At 36.6% G+C, this 19,486-nt stretch overlaps 1 protein-coding gene across 1 annotated transcript in view; it reads left to right on the plus strand.

Moving 5' to 3' along the window:
- LOC141438843 (solute carrier family 41 member 1-like) overlaps positions 1-19,486 on the plus strand; it is a 105,945-nt gene that overhangs the window by 36,810 nt on the left and 49,649 nt on the right. Inside the window, exon 3 of the mRNA XM_074102865.1 lies at positions 12,612-12,704. Within this exon, the coding sequence (XP_073958966.1) occupies positions 12,614-12,704 (91 nt within the window). The 5' untranslated portion in view covers positions 12,612-12,613. The remainder of the gene's footprint in view (positions 1-12,611; positions 12,705-19,486) is intronic.

Here is a 19,486-nt window from a genome sequence, read left to right on the forward strand (position 1 = left end):
ACGCTGTATGGCCAACTGAGATTCTGCTAAGTCTTAATATTTTCACACAATACATTACATTAAGCACTTTGGACGGTAGCAACTGATTCGAATTCAAAATAATCTATGCACGTGGACGATTTTCCATTTGTCCTGATTGACAGTAAACCTGTAATGCAACTTACGTAAATATAAGCCTTAACGGCTATCGTTCGACGAACAATATGCCAATAATTCTAAACTATTTGGCCGTTACATAGATAATCATTATTTTATATAGTTCTCACAAAAATCAAACGCGATTGACGTAAGCCTTTTCTTTGTGTTATCGTCACAAATCGCCTTTGTTGGAGTGAGTTCGTCACCTGTCGTCACATTTGTTTACACGTTTCCATGGCAATCGTTGTCGTCAACCTGATATTACACATCAAACGATCATGAGAATCCCTGTCATGTAATGTGATTTACATAAATATATAAAGATAAAACATAGTTTATCCTGCTTCGCAGATATAAATGAATTGCATTTCAGTGATTATCAAGGTGACAAAAAAAAATATAGGCCCTTGCCCTACGAACGACTCCCTACTCCCTCACAGCCGTCCCATGCCTCGCATCACAAGAGAAATTAACTACTTATTCTTTCGTCATCTTAACAATATCTCTCTCTCTCTCTCTCTCTCTCTCTCTCTTTAGTAACTTACATGAGATAACTGCTATTCTCCGGCCTCCTATTGTAGCCACAGCCAACGCCAAGCAAATCCAAAACTCTCCTCACTCCGATCTCATATTTATTTTTATCTGTCAGTCCACTACAAACCTCCTTTTTTCTATTATAAACAAAAGACAAAGACAATCAAACTCATGATGCCACTTATGCCTCTTTTAACTAGTATTGCCATCCTTATTATTATCAATATTAAAAATATTACTGTTTCATTTTAATAAGTCATAAACATTAATTAAAAAGGAACAATTTAGGTTACACTAAACTATCCTAAAAATAAATTAACTATACCTAACTGTTTCATGTTCTGTGACTCGTCTTTGACGACAACCGTCGTACCTACGTGTGTGTAGGAAACGCAAACTGCTGTAGGTTAGTGTGAGTTTGTAAATAGCTAGACGATAAATTCCATAATTTGTTACGGATTTTAAAGGCCCATACATGGTAAGATTAATCGCTTTGATCAATAAGACGAGAATCGTGGCGATTGGTCGCTTCGAAATACGATCGATATAAATATAATAAATAAATATAACGATAGTGTTTAGCGAAGAGAAATACTCGTTTGAAAATTGAAAATAAAGTCACTTGAGCAGAATATTAGATGATTGCAGCACGTGTTTTGGTTGCGATTTCCGATGTCCTCTTCTATCAAGTAAATCGTTGGCGATATTCACATACTACTACCGACGATCTTTTGATCGGTTTGTGTAACGACGGATTGTAAAGATCATCATCCATCATCATCATCCCAGCATATCGTCCCACTGCTGGCACAGGCCTCCTCTCAGAAAAGAGGGCTTGAGGGAGGGAACGGGGATTGTAAAGATGAATCTTACCAATATATTCAGATTTTCCTTCCACGACGACTGCGCTGTCTGTGTTGAGTGATTATACAACTATAGGCATTATTAGGCTTTTGTTGTCACAACTGTCTAGCGAGAACTAAATAATTACCTAAACATCATATAATAATAACTTCAATGAAATCTTACGATGGCAATTAAAATATATTTTCTTAAGTATTTACCAGCATATAAAAAGTTATGCATAATATGCGAAATTATCATACATTATGTAGTTTATGAGTATGAGATAAATAGGAAATGAGACTCAACGAGTCCCTGGATTTCAGTCTCCAATCTGACTATATTCTATCTATTCTGTAAAACTAACTTAAACAGTTAAACATCTAATCTAAGTAACCAACGTTAAAAAGCTAATTACGTTAACATTGTTGTTATTTTCAGATAAAAAATAAATTTCTTGTCAAGGCCAATGCCTTTCTGCCAAGCAATGGCTGGCAATTGCTGGCTGGGCAATGACTTTCTGCTAAGTTTCTTGCGGCGCATTCTTCTTGGCAATGATGGTATTTCCGAAAGCGCTGGTAGTTTAAAAAAATGACGTGTAAAAGTGCCCATTGCGGCCTATTTACTGAATAAATCATTTGATTTTTTTTTTAATTTGAAGGAAACAGGGTTTTGTGCCATAACTCACGAATTTCTTCTTACGACAATTATCCACTAAAGTATTTTTTTTTCTTATTTTTGTTGAGGCTTCGAACACTCCAGGTGATCATGTCAGCCTTATCGGGTGCTCGTTCAGTTCCCTACACAAGATATAGATAAAGGAAGTGGTAAATGCCAAAGGCTTTGTCAGATGTCGGGTCTGAGAGCCGACAATTGACCTGGCCGTTGCGCATGGAACCGAAACCCCCAAGAACTCTTATACTTTTACTAGCATTTTACTAAGATAATTTTTGAAAGCATGTGTAAATTGTTATTTCAGGAATTCAAATGTGAAGTCGCCAAGCGGTCACAACGGAAGATCAGCGTTGGCCTACACGGCCAACACTATGCTGAGCTATAAACGCTTCGCGATTTCGCATAATAATAATACTTGCAGGTAGTAGGACCGCCCGGATTGCTACCACCATCTTGCTCGCTAATCCAGCCGTGAAGCAGCAGTGCTTGCACTGTTGTTCGGCGTGGAGAGTAAGACAGCCGGTGAAATTTCTGGCACTTGAGGTATCCCATCTTGGGCCTCTAGGTTGGCAACGCATCTGCAATAAAGGCCCCTTAACCTATTGATTCATTTTGCAGTCATGTCCACAATAATTACTAATAATGTCGCTAATCCGTCCGATCCCTGTTCATGACACATGTTATGACGCTAGAGGACCCGTTTCATTATCGGTAAGGACAGATGTTTAAATTAAATTAAAAATGATTTATTGCAGACCAGGATCCATAGTTTGTTAGTAGGTAATAATAATACATAAGTCTTATTTTAAAGGGTTAGTATTGCATTATCTTTAACATATTAAATCAAAATCAAAACAAAATAATCAATAAATATACTAAGTCAAACAATTGTAATAAATTAATCATAATGAAATGTCTAAAGTTGCATAAAATAACCGTAATACAATCATAATTATACCTAGATAATAACTTAAAAATGAAATTGATTTGCATACTATTGATTTGCTTATTGATTTGTTTAACAATATAAAACCCGTGTACCCGTGTGGTGTCGGGTTAGAATAACACCTCTCCATTTCTTCCATGGATGTCGTAAGAGGCGACTGAGGACATAGGTTAAGGTACACCGTAGGCGACAGGCTAGCAACCTGTCACTATTGTACCGTTTTTGTCAAACTTAAAACCTAAAATTGCTAAAAGTGGCTCCGAAGCGGTAACGTTTCGTGTGCTCTGCCTACCCCATTTGGGAATACAGGCGTGATTTTTATGTATGTATGTAACAATATAAAAAAATGTTAGTTTTGGATCCATATCGGCTCGCATACCTACTTATTAAAAGTCCGAATGTAATGTTTGTCAGAAAGATTGTCATAACACTTTTTTCTCTGAATCCAATGATTGTTCAGAATTGCTATAAAACAAATCTAACCTAACCTATAGTTTTATAGGTGACCATTTAAAATTTTCAGAAAAATTTAAAGTTTCAATGGAGAAAAAAATTATGACAAACGATGATTCTGACAAAAAATACGATATGACTAGCGAAGAGTATGCGAACTTTGGCGCTCTCGTTAGTTTAAGAGCCTTGTACATTTAATATGTATTTATGTATGTTATATAATATTGCCTACTTAGTACTAAATTTAGTAGGTAATTACAAGCTTTGCTTTGGGGCTAGATAACTCGATTTGGATTTTTTTTAATTTCGCAACGTTTTGCGAATTTGCTTACTACGATGTTGGTTTGTTTTACTAAATAGACAAAGACAAGACTAATCAGCAAATATTAGGAAGTACGCGTATAATGTAGGAAATTTTTTATTCTCAGAAAATTACGCTAGTCATTTAACTAGACATTAAATGTAAATATTTAAGTACTACTTATGTATGAGTCAAGTTCCTTTTCGACACCATCAAATGTTTTTTTAAATTGTGTAAATTGTGTATTATTTTAAGAGTTTGATGTCGAATTAAGTTATTTTCTATGTCTATATCTATATTTGACTAGGACAATTACTTTGGCATACGTAAATATACAAAATACTATTATTAATTTAACTACTAACCACGGCGAAATTTTTAAGAATTGAATTAAATCTTGGAATTTCAAGTCAACTGCCATCTAGCGTGCAGTTTGTGAGTAATAAAATTAAAAACGAAACATATTTATTTATATTTTCCTTTTAACAATTAAACTATGGTGCCCCGCCCGACTGCTCCTTATTTTCTATTGCAGTAGTGTAGCTGAAGTTATGTGCATTGCGGTGCAATTGGAATACTGTCAGTCTGTAACGGCCCTTATGCTATAATACTATAATATTATAAATACGGAAGTGTATGTATGTTTGTTACCTACTCCTTCATGCTAAAACGGCTTTTCGGATTTTGATGAATTGGGTATGTAGATAGCCGGACGTCTGGAATAACACATAGGCTACTCTTTATCCCGATATTCCCACGGGGTTGGGGTAAAATTTTGAAATCTCACCCGCTAGGATTTAGACACTTGAAATTTTATGAAAGTCCCGGAATTTCAATTGAACTGCCAAACCTAATAGTTTACGGAAGCAAAGCTGCTGGTAAACACTAGAGCTATAATAAATGTCGCTGTCATTATATATTCCACATACAAACTGTAGACCATTGTACGGGCTAAGGCCACGATTCTCAAATTCTATGTCATTAGAGATGCGAATGCCGTCGCGAGTGACCACAACACGTAATTATCTGCTTGCTTCCCTAGGAAATAAATGGAGGTAACAAAACAGGGTCATTTCGATATAAACAGAGACTACAATAATGTGTAGGTACACATTATTAGACTACAATCAGAGATGAGCTATATTCGAAAATGTTTTTATTGATTTTCGTTAACTTCGACAGACAGATGGGCCGTTCGTTCATATATAAATAAACCACCTGGTAGTTACTTTTATGGACAAACAAAAAAATGTTTCATACGTACTTAATATAATAAGTTTACATTCATTATTAAAGGTCAAATTATAAAATTTACAAATTACAGCCTTTTTCACTAAATATAGTACTTTTTGTTGTAATTCTAATTCTATTATCATCCAAGCTGATTGATTCCAAACCAATTCAACCCATTCACCACTACGGGCTAGTGCAGATAGACACTGATGGACTGTACTTTACGGTTCACGCAAGCGAAGCCTCGGGTAAAAGCTAGTGATTCCGCCGCAGCTGTTTTAACGAAACCAAGCAACCTTAATTCTGCAGAAAACCACGAGTTGTTATAAAATCTGATGTAAGTAATGTCGTTCTCATACCGTGTTTGATGTAATACCTAAGAAATGTTTGATAACATGCCCCGCCGGGGCTCACGTTGCCTCCGATAAAGGATAGACGTACGCGCACGAAGCCGTTTAGTGTGACCATAATGACGGCGGGAAAGTCTCGGAAGACGGCCATTTTGAATTCAAAATAAGCAATCTACATAATTGCAGGTGCTGTCGGACGTGTCAAAAAAGTCAAGATATCTTTATTCTATTTAGGCTATTTACCACTAACGCTGAACGAAAATTCCGCGCCAAATTTTATGACTCTAATCCTGATTAGGAAAGATTATTATAGCCGTTTCAGTTTTGTTAAATTTTCTAATTTTCTAAATTTTAAACCCAAAAGATAAAGCGCGTAAGCTAGGAGTGGCACCCGAGATGTCATTTTTTAGTAAAAGTGTACATACACACGTAAGTCACACAGAACTTTAACGGTCTATATATCTTCATCATTTTGTGCTTAATTGACAGAATATATCGGTGGTTCGTAGATAAAAAAAAAACCGTAAATATGCGCCAAGTCCGGAATATTCCTGACTGATGGTAACCCTACCTTCAGAAAAGATCGTCCGTCATACCAGTGCGTGGCCAGGTTTGCGCGGTACTTCCGCTGTTTGTGAAGACTCATCGAACAAGAGGAAACAAGCGTGTGAAAATTCGCTCTTCTACCTACTCAAAGTCTATTTTCTTACACTGTGACCTACTTCTGCTACCTACCTATACAGTCAAGGAAACTGAATCACGTACCGGGTGGAACCTTTGTGCTACTAATATCATGTTGACATCCCTAACATTTGCCAAGAATTCATATAGCGAAATGGTTTATGAAAAGGTTGTGGGGGAGCTCCAATAGAGAGATCTCTCTCCAGGCAGGTGTTGCCTGGGACCGAAGTCCGAAGGAAGAGCGTCGGAGCTTGTATATATGCGACTGCGTTGAGAACTTCGATAGCGCGATGTAGAGCATGGTCGGAGTTTCTATTGTTGTTCACTAGATGGCGCTAGGAGTCGCTACAGGTTCCACGCTGGTACATGCTTCAGTTTCCTTGACTTGTAGTGCCACGAGAGTTGAAGTTAACACACACAACTACAAAAATAACTGATTGCAGTGATTGATTTGACTGATTGCTTAAAAATCTCTGTAACTTACCTGTGTTAAACAAATAAATCGTCATTCATTCATAAAAGGAGAATTAATGAAAATAATGAGTAAATGTCAAAATCCTTCTGTCATTACACGACATGTTCTTGTGTGCGTGATGTCAACTCTGGTGGCACTACCTTATAAGCACTATGCGGTCAGCCGCGCGGTTTTAGCGTGCCGTCCCTAGTGTTGTGAAAAACGCTCATTTCGACCAGAACCCTTAAGACTCTCGAGGCTTAACGACTCAAAGCCCGCAAAGACAGTTTCTTGCATCCATACGCATAAAATAAGCCAATTTAATTCTCAAATATAGTCGAGTCTTCAAGACTCTGAAGTCTTAAGGGTTCGAGTCATTAAGCCTCGCAATGAGCATTATCCACAACTCTAGCCGTCCCTCTTCAAAGTATCGATTGATAAAATGTATGAAACCCATACCGTTCTGAAGCGTCACGACACAACACGACAGCTTTAGCCGCATTGTGCATACGTAGCCTAGACGGTTTTAATAGAGTATTAAAATAGTGTGATGGTTTCCCCTGGTTTTCCACACAGTAGTGCTGGAGTCTGGAGTTCGTAGTTGGCATTAAGGAGTGCTACTGCCCTCACTCAATAAGGAGTGCTGCTGTCCTCACTCAATAAGGAGTGCTACTGCCCTCATTCAATAAGGAGTGCTGCTGCCCTCACTCAATAAGGAGTGCTACTGCCCTCACTCAATAAGGAGTGCTACTGCCCTCACTCAATAAGGAGTGCTACTGCGCTCACTCAATATCTAGATTCAACAGAGCCTCTCCTATGCAAAATGTAGACAGTGTGGGCTAATTTTAAATCAGACAGATTTAAAAATATCTACAAACCAAATTTTAAATTTTTAAGATAACTGGAAATAGCAGGTATAAGTTTTGATTCTTACGTATGACATCCATTATTTATATAAGTAAAGCATTTTCACAATATTTTCTTCCGTCGAAAGCGGCCCTTACGGCAATACTTGCGAAGTTGCGACACTAGCGCCCGACCGGAACATTGCGACACTACGATCCAAACTAATTTACAAGTAACCGCATTATCTTAATTTCGATTAAAATAGATTGAGCACGTACAAACTGTTACCATGAATAACAATGAAAAGTGTAGCGCATAATAATCTAGACTGTAATATACCAAGGAAATATACTTAGTAATGACGCTATAATACAATGTAATTTTACACAGACAGTAATTAGAAATATCATCACACAGAAACATAGGTAGGTTTAGGTTATGTTAAGTTTGTATCGGTTCGAAGGCCCAAAACCACGCAAAAGTAGGAGCTCCGCGTCAGCGGGACAAAAAGTCAATTTCTCACTTCTCATGCATAGGTTACTTTTAGAGCATGAGTAGTGATAATATAGCCTTACGAGGCGGGAGTAAAGTACTTTAGTCCCTAGGGACTTGTTGACTGACTTTAGGTGACAGATATCAGAAATGCCGTCTCTGTTTGTTTTGTCCGAATAAACAAAGACGGCATAATTTTTTCTGACACGAAAGTTAGTCGAGAAGTGGTGAAACAGGTCCTTAACAGCGAATAAGATTAGTTTAAACAAGTTTTTTTTTAAATAAAAAAAAAATGCTAAGTGAAAAGAGAAATAATTACGAAGAAAATATAAAAAAAGCTATACAAGAAACTGATTTATAATAAAATATAAATCTCAAACTTTTCATCTTTTCATTTGGTAAAAAAATTAACAGACTGGCTCAGACTGTCAGACATTTTAAAAGTCTAGCCAGACTATGTCCTAATCATTATTTGTTATGTGTGAAGAGTACAATCGATTATCAACAGCTGTAAATGATTCGGTAAGCTTGTAATTTATCAACACGCGACGTTACTCACGTATATGATTAATAGTATTACTTAATGCAGTCAAAGTTGAAACCGCACTTAGGGTTACCAGATGTAAAAAAAAACCGGAGAAAAAACCTGATTTAATACTTTTAAAAAATCCGTTTTTTTCGTGAATGAACATGACATGATATTGACATGATTTTGCTGATAAGTCATAAGTGGTTAAATTAACTCTGTATTTTAATAAACAAGTTAAATATAGAATATTTACATGTATATTTAATAAAATCACATTTTTTTTTATTAGCGTCTACGTACCTATATGTTTTATATTTTTTGTCTTGTATCTTTTCTATGAATCTTACCAAAAATTCTTAAAATCCTGAGTTTTACAAAATCCGATCGTAAATGTTGAGGATGTTGTTGTTGTGTTGGTCTTTAGTCCTAATTACAGATGTCCAAGTTGTGGAAAGTTTCCAAAAAGCTGAAAAAGTTGTCGGAAATTTCTGGAAAATTTCAGAAGGAATTATAGGAAATTTTAATTTAAGAAACGGAAAATTTCAATGCCCATCCAAAATTGTGAGAAGTTACTGAAATTTTCCTATATAGAAAACTCCGCAATTATGGAAAGTTTCCTTTGGCACATCAGTAGTCCCACTGGACGTATTGCAGACCAAAGACGCAATGTTTTGGATATGACTTTCTTTCCCAGCTGGAGAGCGGTAGCTTTCTTGATTTTTCTAAAAATTGTCCTGCACAAAGAAATGTAAATATGCATCAACAGAAGACCAGTAAAACAGAAACTGGTCTCAAAGCCCGTTTTGACGCGTATCGTCTTACGTCTATTTTAGTACAGGAAAATTCAATTACTTACGAATCGTTGTTAGCAACCGTTTATGCCGGGAACTCGGAACTCCAGTCCAGAAGTGTCGCCTGAAGGACACTGACCAGTATCGTAATATTACCATCATTATCATCATATCAGCCGTAGTACGTCCGCTGTTGGCACAGATTACCTGTAATCTGTGACTGTTGGCCATAGGCATCCTTAAGCCGAGTATAGACTTGCAAGAAAAATCGTACAAGTTGCATTACATTGCGAGGCCGTAAAGCCAACGAGTTTGTAGTGGTCAATAGAGCGCCGCGATGTAATGCAATTGGCACGATTTTTCTTGCAAGTATAAACTCGGCTTCAGAGAAGTATAAAAACACAACGATTAAAACGTGAAAAATAACGGTTTTAATTGTAAAGTTAGAATAGAATAGAATAGAAGACATTTATTCACATTCACAAAGACACACAAATACAACCAAACTAAAAAACAACAACAGCAAACACAAATAAAACAAAAAAAAAAGAAATACAAAAATTAAAATATATGATTTTGTGTGTCCTCGCAAAAGTGAAACGGCCGCTGACTCAGCATTATGCTGAGGCGTTAAACGCCTGCAGCGCTGATATTCTGTCAGAACCGTCTGTGACTCGCGGAATGATACACAAATATACTCACATAAATAAAATTAAGACATATAAATATATTTTATTGTAAGTGAACAAGAAATAAAAAAACTACAATAAACATATAAGTAAAAAACAAGGGACAAATAAGTTGTTCAAAAACATCAGGCTGGCGTACTCAAAGTTGTTTTTTTTCTACACGACGAATACCTATAATCATTTATAGGTAGGATAGGTAGTTATCGTTAAATTATATGAGTTCATAATATTTTTGAATTGATACTACCATTTTTTTTCTTTTTAGTCATCCTAATTGATAGCATTTGCGTGTTATTTTGTGGAGGTCCATGCCAATGAACTGCATAATTTTACCTTGTTCCTTTGCGGCACGTGTAAGACAAATAAATGTATGCGACATAGGTAGTTGTTAATTTACTTTTACTTTTGAAGTGTGCGAAATACACGGATCGGCAAAGTTGAAAAATTAAAACCTTTAACTACTTGTAACATATTTTACTGAATTACTCATAACATAAACAGACAGCCGCAAAATACAATTTAAATATGCATCAATAAATTATAAACGGTTCAAAATAATTTATGAAACAAAAAGAAGCCTTTCAAAATAGTTGCTGGATCATTTCAAAAGAATACTTAATTTTAAATATAAAATTGCTGTGAAAAATAGTATATTACTGCAGAGGGCGGGAAAAGTCATTTCGTGGATGAGTATGGTTTTGAAGGACGAGGCGTATACCGAGGCCTGTGTACTGCTTTTCTCCAAATATGCGAGGATATAATGCCACTTTTTTAAATATATATTATCGCATCAACGCATATAACGATGGACTTCCCGTTCGATTTTTCCAACATTAATGGGAACATTTCCGAGCAAGTTGGAGAAAAATATGTTTTACAGTTTTAATACACTATCGGCAAGCGTTTTTTTGTTTTGTTAGTTTTGGTTTTGCTTTATTTACTCATCATGGGCAATACCTACAGTTCACTTAAAATGAACTTCATTCAGGGCTTGGGATGTAGTTCCCACGCGGTTCCCATCTCATATTTATAATTCCGTCTCGATGGTCCCAATCGGAGCACTATTGCTTCAATCATATGCCCGTCCATCACGGTTAAAGGTATATACAATCTTCATATATTCACAGTATAGGTATCTTGTTGACCCAAGGCCATACAAATTGTCAAAAGTAATTTTTCTATCTAGAGTGGGCCAAATTTTTTGCCGCTGAGTAAAAGGAGGGTGTGAAAAAAAATTTGGTCCCCATCAAGTTTCGTTGTTTGGAATTCATCAAGTAAGTAGACAAAAAAAAGTATTTTAATAAATATTGGAAAACAAAGGAATGAGAAGCCACCAAAGTCAGCATATTTGCAAAATTTTGTAGGTACCGAGTGTGTTTATTTTTAGACTACACTATATTTTCTTTTATTACATTAAAACTTTTTTTCTTTTAGAATAAGTAGGTACTTTATTTTCAAAACAATGAAAATATGAACAATAACACAACGCGTAATTTTATTGGTTGTTTGTTTGTTCATGTTGTGAACAATTGTGAGTTGTGGCGGAGTAACCTTTGCCATCAGTATTTTAGTGATTTATTTTAAAAACAATAATAGGTGTATCTATCCTATAACGTTTTAATCTTTCGTGATTTTCACTCATAGTCAAAATACCACGCACAGGACTTATCACGCTAACACACACCAGTAATATTTACCTCGACGTTTCGGCAACCTTACAGTGGCCGTAATCACGAGTAGACTTGAAGTGTGGGGTGTCAAGTCGGCCTAGCAGCGCGAGTCCTTCGAACTACCCGCACTTGATCACATGATCACAAATAGTACCGGCACTCGTATCACGAACTACCCGCACTTGTATCGATCTATCCTTACAATACCTATTTAAAATGCGAAATTAACTCTGTATATTTGTCCGTCTGTATTTATGTTACTTCTTCACGTTAAAACCTCTAAACCGATTTAAATTAAAGATATGGAAATAGTTGGAGAGCCTGGAAATAAGATTTTTTTATCCCGGAAAATAGCATGGTTACCGGGGATAGCATCCATGAGTAGTGTATACATAACGGTTTTGTACACTGACTGCGAGATAAATAAATATCACGGGACACTTGACACCAATTGACCCAGTCCCAAAGTAAGCAAAGCTTGTGTTATGGTTATGGGTACCAGGCAACGGATAATCATACTTAAATAGATAGATACATTCTTACGAGTAAATACGGGTGTGTAATGATCGGTATACAACATTTGATATAATTACACTGGATATAACAACATTTGATATACTTAATTTCAAAAGGAGTTTCACCGAACTTTTTTTATAAAAGAAATAAGTTTTGTTTTTAAGATAAATTGCATTAGATATATCAAATGAAAATTATATAATTTGTTGCATTATATCAATTGTTTTTATATCGCGTACTCGTACTTACGTATTTTTTTGTATTACCAGCACCATTATGCCTTATGGTCATTTGTAATTTCGTTTTTTTTTTATTTGACCAAAAACTTTGTGTGCGTCCGAACTCCACGGACCCAAAGTTTCAACAGCAAAAGCCGAAAATATGTCTTTAGAGAGCCCTATATGTGCGGCGTTTTACTGTCTCAGCCTGCGCTGCTATTATTATTAATGGTGGGTTTGTCTTGTTCCCAGGCATGGTCGGCGCCCCAGATGCCATCAAACCCTCAGACAAAGTCGACAACTACTCGCCGCAGCTGCACGGAAACCCCGTCTTCACAATTAGCGGTAAGTTGTAAAGTACGTAGCAATGGGTAGGCCATTATAGCACAGAGAACGGATGGCCCTTGGGGCCGAAAAGTTCTCGAATGGAGACCAAAGATCGGCAAGCGCAACGTAGAACGTCCACCAACGTGATGGATGGAAGCCGTGGGTCCACGGTGGATGCAAGCCACTTCCAACCGAAGCAACTGGAAGTCTATCGGGGAGGCCTATTTCCAACAGTGGACGTCCTACGGCTCTCACCTTCGAGTTCTTGAAATGTGTAGATATTCTAAATTAAATGCACATTAATGTGTTTTTAGGGTTCCGGAGCCAAAATGGCAAAAACGGAACCCTTATAGTTTCGTCAAGTCCGTCCGTATGTCACAGGCATTTTCCTCGAAAATTACAAGATGTATATCAATGAAATTTGGTGTACAGATGTCTTGTCGAAGCCGCTATTTAGTTTTGTAGTTAAATTACAAAAATAAATATTTATAGGGGGGCACTCCATACACATAACAGAAATTGAAAAAAAATATTTTTTTTTTAACTCGCATCAACGTGTGGCACATAGTTCGTCAGCTCTTTTGAAAAGATAGTAAGGATTCTCGAAAACTTTTTTGATCAAGTGAAGATTTCCGGAAATAATCGCTCCCAAAGTAGCTTAAATTGTGCCCCCCCCCCTCTATCTTGTAAACCGTTTGTCCAAAAAATATACAAAAAATATGGGAAGGTAACGCTTATTTTCGAACGGCCTGTTGCTGTTAGCCTCAGATGGCTTTTACAGCATACCGGAGAGAGGGCGAGCTGCCTGAACGAGAAGTTTATAAGAGCCCGGCAACCAACACTAAATAACTATATAACTAAATAAAATAACATGTTGATTTATGAATTACATATATTATGTCATTCGGTTCGGAGGATATAAAACCCATAATTTATTGCATTATGTACCTCTTTGTGTTTTTGTTTTTGAACTGAATTCTACAACTCATTTGTTTTATAATGTACTGTAATTTTTTATTGATATAAATAAATAAATTCGACAGACACAGAAAAAATAGTAATTTTGTTAATACAACATAATTATTGTTCCAATAATAAAATCAGTGCCATTTAGGTGCCATTAAAGTGTTAATGCAATCAAAATCAGCTCATGCGCTCGTGTCAGTAAGCATTGTCATATCTTCACCCACCCTACTGTTGGCATGCTTCAATGTGAAGATAATATTGATAAACAATATCGCCAAAACGTCCAGGACTTATTATTTAGCTATAACCGAATAAAATATCGTAATTGCGTTATCTATTTATCTTTTATGATAACAGTATTAAGTACTCTTGTAGTAAACTTTCAACCAGAGAGAGAGAGAGAGATGATATAGAGATTAGAGATGTATGTACCATCAGCCAAATATGTGGTCTACCACCCTAAAGTTGATAATCGTTTGCATGCCATTAAACAATAATGCCAATAGACGTGTCTGTCAACTTGAAAGTTCGACTTTAGCGACGTATTCATTTGATAGGAACTTGTTTAAAAATTGATAGACCACATATTTGGCTGATGGTACAATCAGTCTTTACCTATCTGCGAATCGAAAAAGTTTTAATGTCGTTCGCATTAACTGTATAGGTAGAGCCACCAGAGTTAAGGTCACGAACACAAGAACATGTCATGTACGGTCACGAGCGTTAATTTGGGACTCATTTAGTGAAATAATCCTTTAAATTGTCATACAAAATGACAGATATTCGATCTTAAGTGCGTAAATTAACGCTCGTGACTGTAGTGACAGCGGGATTTTGACATTTACTCATTCATTTAATTAATTCTCCTTTTTTACCCCCGACGCAAAGAGAGGTGTTATAAGTTTGACCGCTATGTGTGTCTGTGTATGTCTGTGACACCGTAGCTGTTTTTTTATTTGAAATCAGGTTTTCTAGCGATGGTTCTTAGACATGTTTCATAAAAATTTTAGCTGTTTTTGAGATATTGAGCTTTGAAGTGACAAAGTCGGGGGTTTCCAACTTTTTGTTGTTTAGGTTGTGTGCAATCAGTTCTTCATGTACCTACCTAGATGTCTGCGTGTAATCATCAGTATTGCTTGGTCTGATTCACAGATAAGTTGGTCAGTCATATTATTGTTATTGTCTGTTAAAAAATGATAAAACACTTTGTAATACACTATTGAACCAACTGAGTCCTGACTCACTAGGGAAAATTTTCACCGAAAATGCCGTAGTACAGTCAACGTCATAAATAAGTGAACACTTTTGTACATTTTCGGTTTGAGTCGGTACACAATTTCGTATGGCTTTTCAAACATGACGTTAAAGTGACAAGGTACAAAAGTGATCACTTATTTATAACGTTGACTGTACTTAATACCTCGTTGTTTCATAAGGGAATTCGTTATGAAAGTATTATGTTTCTAGTGCAGAAGCCGTATTGTCTAACGCGCTGATGTTCGCGATCGCATTCATGCAGCATCTCTTTCTACCCTCGTCTTAAACTTTGTGACAGGATGAAGCGAATGCGATTCCAAGTCAGGCCATACTTAATTTTCATCATCATCATCAGCCTACAGCAGTCCACTGCTGGACATAGGCCTCTTCCATGGCGCGCCACAACACTCTGTCTTCAGCCCCTCGCATCCATCCGCCGCCAGCGATCCTCTTAAGGTCATCCGTCCACCGTACCTCAGGACGCCCTACACTACGTTTTTCCGTCCGTGGTCTCCATTCGAGGACTCGTCTGCTCCACCGTTCATCGGTCCTGCGACATACGGCCAGCCCTACGCTACCAATGAACTAATTCTCTGAGCAATGTCAGTGACTTTCGTTCTTTGTCGAATAATGTGATTTCGGATTAATTTTATCCTTCAAAGAAACCCCTAGCATTGCTCTTTCCATAGCCCGCTGAGCGACCTTGAATTTGTGGATTAGTCCCGCAGTCAAGGTCCACATTTCGGCTCCTTAGGTTGAAACTGGTAGGGCGCACTGGTTGAAGACGTTCGTTTTTAGGCACTGAGGGATGTCCGACGACAAGATATGCCGAAGCTTCCCGAAAGCAGCCCAGCCCATCTCTATTCGCCTATTAGCCTCTTTCTCAAAGTTGTTTCTACCGAGTTGTATAATCTGACCAAGATACACATACTCAGGTACAACTTTATTTTGGTGCAGTTCAATTAACGTATCAATCGTATAAATGTATGATATATATAAGAAAATTATCGTCATTCTAAACATGTCGAAATAGGTTTGTTATCTCTTTCTAACTGACAACGTTGCTCACCCCACCCCGTACCAGGAAACGTAGACGTGGAAACGTTGCAGAAGTGCATAGAGTTTGTGCTATTGTTTGTTCGTTTTTAACCCCAGATGCAAAAAGAGGGGTGTTATAACTTTGACCGCTGTATGTGTGCCTATGTGTGTGTCTGTCTGTGGCACCGCAGCTCTTAAACGGGTGGACCGATTTGAATGCGGTGTTTTTCATTTGAAAGCAAGTTTTCTAGCGAAGGTTCTTAGAAATGTTTCATCAAAATCGGTTTAACCGTTGCTTGAAACAATTATAATACTTACTATTCGAACGTTCTACGGTGTGGGCCAGGAATCGGTGTACTGGCTTTTCGGCGAAATATTTTTCGTCAAATTTCACTTAGCAACCAACCTTTCGCCGAAGTTTTATTTGGCAAACCAATCCTTGGCATAACTTTGCTTCACATTTTTCTTATTTCGCAACATTTTTATGTTGCATAATTTTACTTCATCACACTTTTATGTGGCAAACAATTATGTAGCAAATGATTGGCTAAGGCAAATAACAAATAGTTAAATAACATTTTGCCAATTTTTACACATAAGGTAGATATATCAGCCATGATATATGATAAAAAGAATAAATGTTAAATTATGTGGCGGTGAGCGAGCGAAGCGAGCGAGCAAGACGAGACTAGGCAGAAGCGACTTGGATAGGTTAGGTTCAGAAGGCTAAGGCGGGAGCGAAGCGTAGCGTAGCTTCCGCTTTAGCCTTCGATGTTAGGGTTTTTTTGTAACAGAACGGAAAAAAACATTGGCTTGCTTGCTTGTTTGCTTGCTAAATGAAGGAATGCCAATCAACGCATTTGACGAAAACACAAATGACATCTTAAAAAAAACCCAGGTAATAATTTGCATAATAATCATTTATCAAATCATTAGTTGGGAAATGATATCAGTGCGAAATGTTGAGTTGGGAAATGAAATTTTGCCTAAATAAAAATATGAGATAAATAGTTTGGGAGTTAATAATTTGCTAAATAATTTTCGCCAAATCATTAGTAAACCCCAGGAATCATATGATTCGATAGTACTATCGATATATCAAACGTAAAAATAGATTGTTACTGTTATTGTATCCTTTAAATTAATCTGTTAAGCTTCGATAATCATTCATCATCATCATTTAATAATATTGTAAATCTGTTTTAAAAAAAAATATATACCTCGTTGAGTTTCTTGCCGGATTCTTCTCAGCAGAGGTTTTTCCGAACCGGTGGTAGATTTTTTTTGACATTCATAGGTGCTTGTTATAGCCTAAATTGAATAAAGATATTTTGACTTTGACTTTGACTTTGATAAGTACGTTCATCGGCATTTTTAAGTATATCTTTGTATCAATTATAAGCAGTCCTTATTACAATTTCCTTCGAGTTAAAATTATATTGATTTCAAATTAGAATTACCTACCTCAACCCTCTTCCCAAAAGTTATCTGAAAAAAGTCGTTCTTTAGCAATAAGATCGCGTGTTGTTTACAAGCCCGTACTTTATACTTACATGAATGAATATCGGAAGCACATCGAATCATGAATATCGGAAGTCTGAAAATCACTCCGACAGTTCAAAAGTAGCATAAAATTTCCGATCTACGATTAATCCATTTAATCTATACCTAACTGATTAGAGTGGAACTATTTTAATGCGTAATCTTTTAAAATATTAGCTGATAGTAATAAAAGTAATAGTAATCTTCCTGGAATTCACTTATTTGTTTTCAAACTTCACAACTTTAAATATATAAACATCTTTATCTATTCAACGCTTGAACTAGTTTTTATTAAGTTCTTTTGTACACAAATTATGAAGTCCCAAAAATTTGAAAAGCAGTCGCATCAAACACATTTTTTTTTATTTGACTGGATGGCAAACGTGCAGGTGGTTCTCCTGATGGTAAGAGATCACCACCGCCCATAGAAACCTGCAACACCGTGACCAGGGGGATTGCAAATGCGTTGCCAACCTAGTGTCCTAAGATGGGAAACCTCAAGTGCCAGTCATTTCACCGGCTTAAAACACACACTTAAAACACGCTATGGATAAGATATTTATAATAATTAATTTTAAAATTACCTGGCTAACCTTTCTAAGTAAAAGCCGAAAGTCTTAAAGAAAGTAGTGGCCGTGACCATTATTACATATACTAACACGGTCGCAATCGCAGTCATCATTTATCTGTCAAACAGTACAAGATGGAGTATGGTGACTGTAATTGTAATTGCGAGCGCATTAGAAGGTCATATGACGTTGCGAGCAATGTAATATTTAGAGGTACTCTTTTCTTCTGTACCAAGTCAAAGTCTGTAACAAGCATTTACGAAAATCGAAAAATGTCCCTACCACCAGTGGAAGTATAAGGGTGTGATTTTCTAAAATCTAAACGGTCTTCATCATCGAAGTCATCCCTGTGTTCGACAGAAAAACATAAATGGTTCCGCTCTATCACAGACATCATACAGAGCCAGGTATCTTGACGTTGGTCAATGGTCAATGCACAACCATTGTTTGCACCAACATCGTTCCTTTCTTGTCCCTTTGATTTTCTTATTACTACAGTTAAAACCCTCGCAATCCCGTGCTTTTCATTTAAACCGTCAATAGATATGATGAAAATTCTTAATCCAACACCACAGTCAAAAAATACCAACATCAGCACTTACTAATTAAATACAAACGACAAGAATGTATAAGGAAAAATCTAATCCTTAACACCACTATATCTCCACGGAGACATACCTCTGAAATAACTGTTTGCTCTACAGTCTCAAACGGCGTGCAAACAAATTGACAGACATAAGATTATAAGGTATATTATGTTATAAAGATAAGTGCGGTATATGTTAGAAGACCATTTGTTTGCCCCGTGATAATTGACAGAAAGTAAACTGTGGATGGAACTGAATACAAAACATAGTAGTAATCCCATATTGTTTGGGAGTGCCAAATTGTCTGGCATCAAACAGCTTGAAATCACTTATACTTGTGTGCCAATCTGATGATTCTGTTTATCAACATTATCATTATCATATTGCTCATAAACTGTTTATTCGAACTCGGATATATCGGGTATAAAATCTGGGAAACAATCGAAATGGTGTTTTGGTTTCTGTAGTTTTTGCTACATTGACGTTGAGCTCCCAGAAGCATCCAAAGTAAGGATGAATACGTGGAACTTGTATTGTACTGTACTTACATATTATACATTTTATTAAAGTGACATCTACCTATGCCATGGCTTCTTTTGTGGCATCCTTGAAGACTAAATGGATAATAAGTCGCAGATTAGCATTTACCGCTGCAGCCAACTATTTTCTATGAATCTGTCATCGATAAGCTGTACCTACATAATGATCTTGAATCTCGATGCCTGATCGTCAACGTAAATGAAGATTCTATGTAATTTTTGCATATTCCCGTGCAAAAGCAAAGTCCCGGAATTTCGATTCTATCATCCGACCTGATTTATTTCAGCTTCATTTTATAATA

The sequence above is a fragment of the Choristoneura fumiferana genome, chromosome 19 (assembly GCF_025370935.1).
Source record: "Choristoneura fumiferana chromosome 19, NRCan_CFum_1, whole genome shotgun sequence".
Taxonomy (NCBI): Eukaryota; Metazoa; Arthropoda; class Insecta; order Lepidoptera; family Tortricidae; genus Choristoneura; species Choristoneura fumiferana.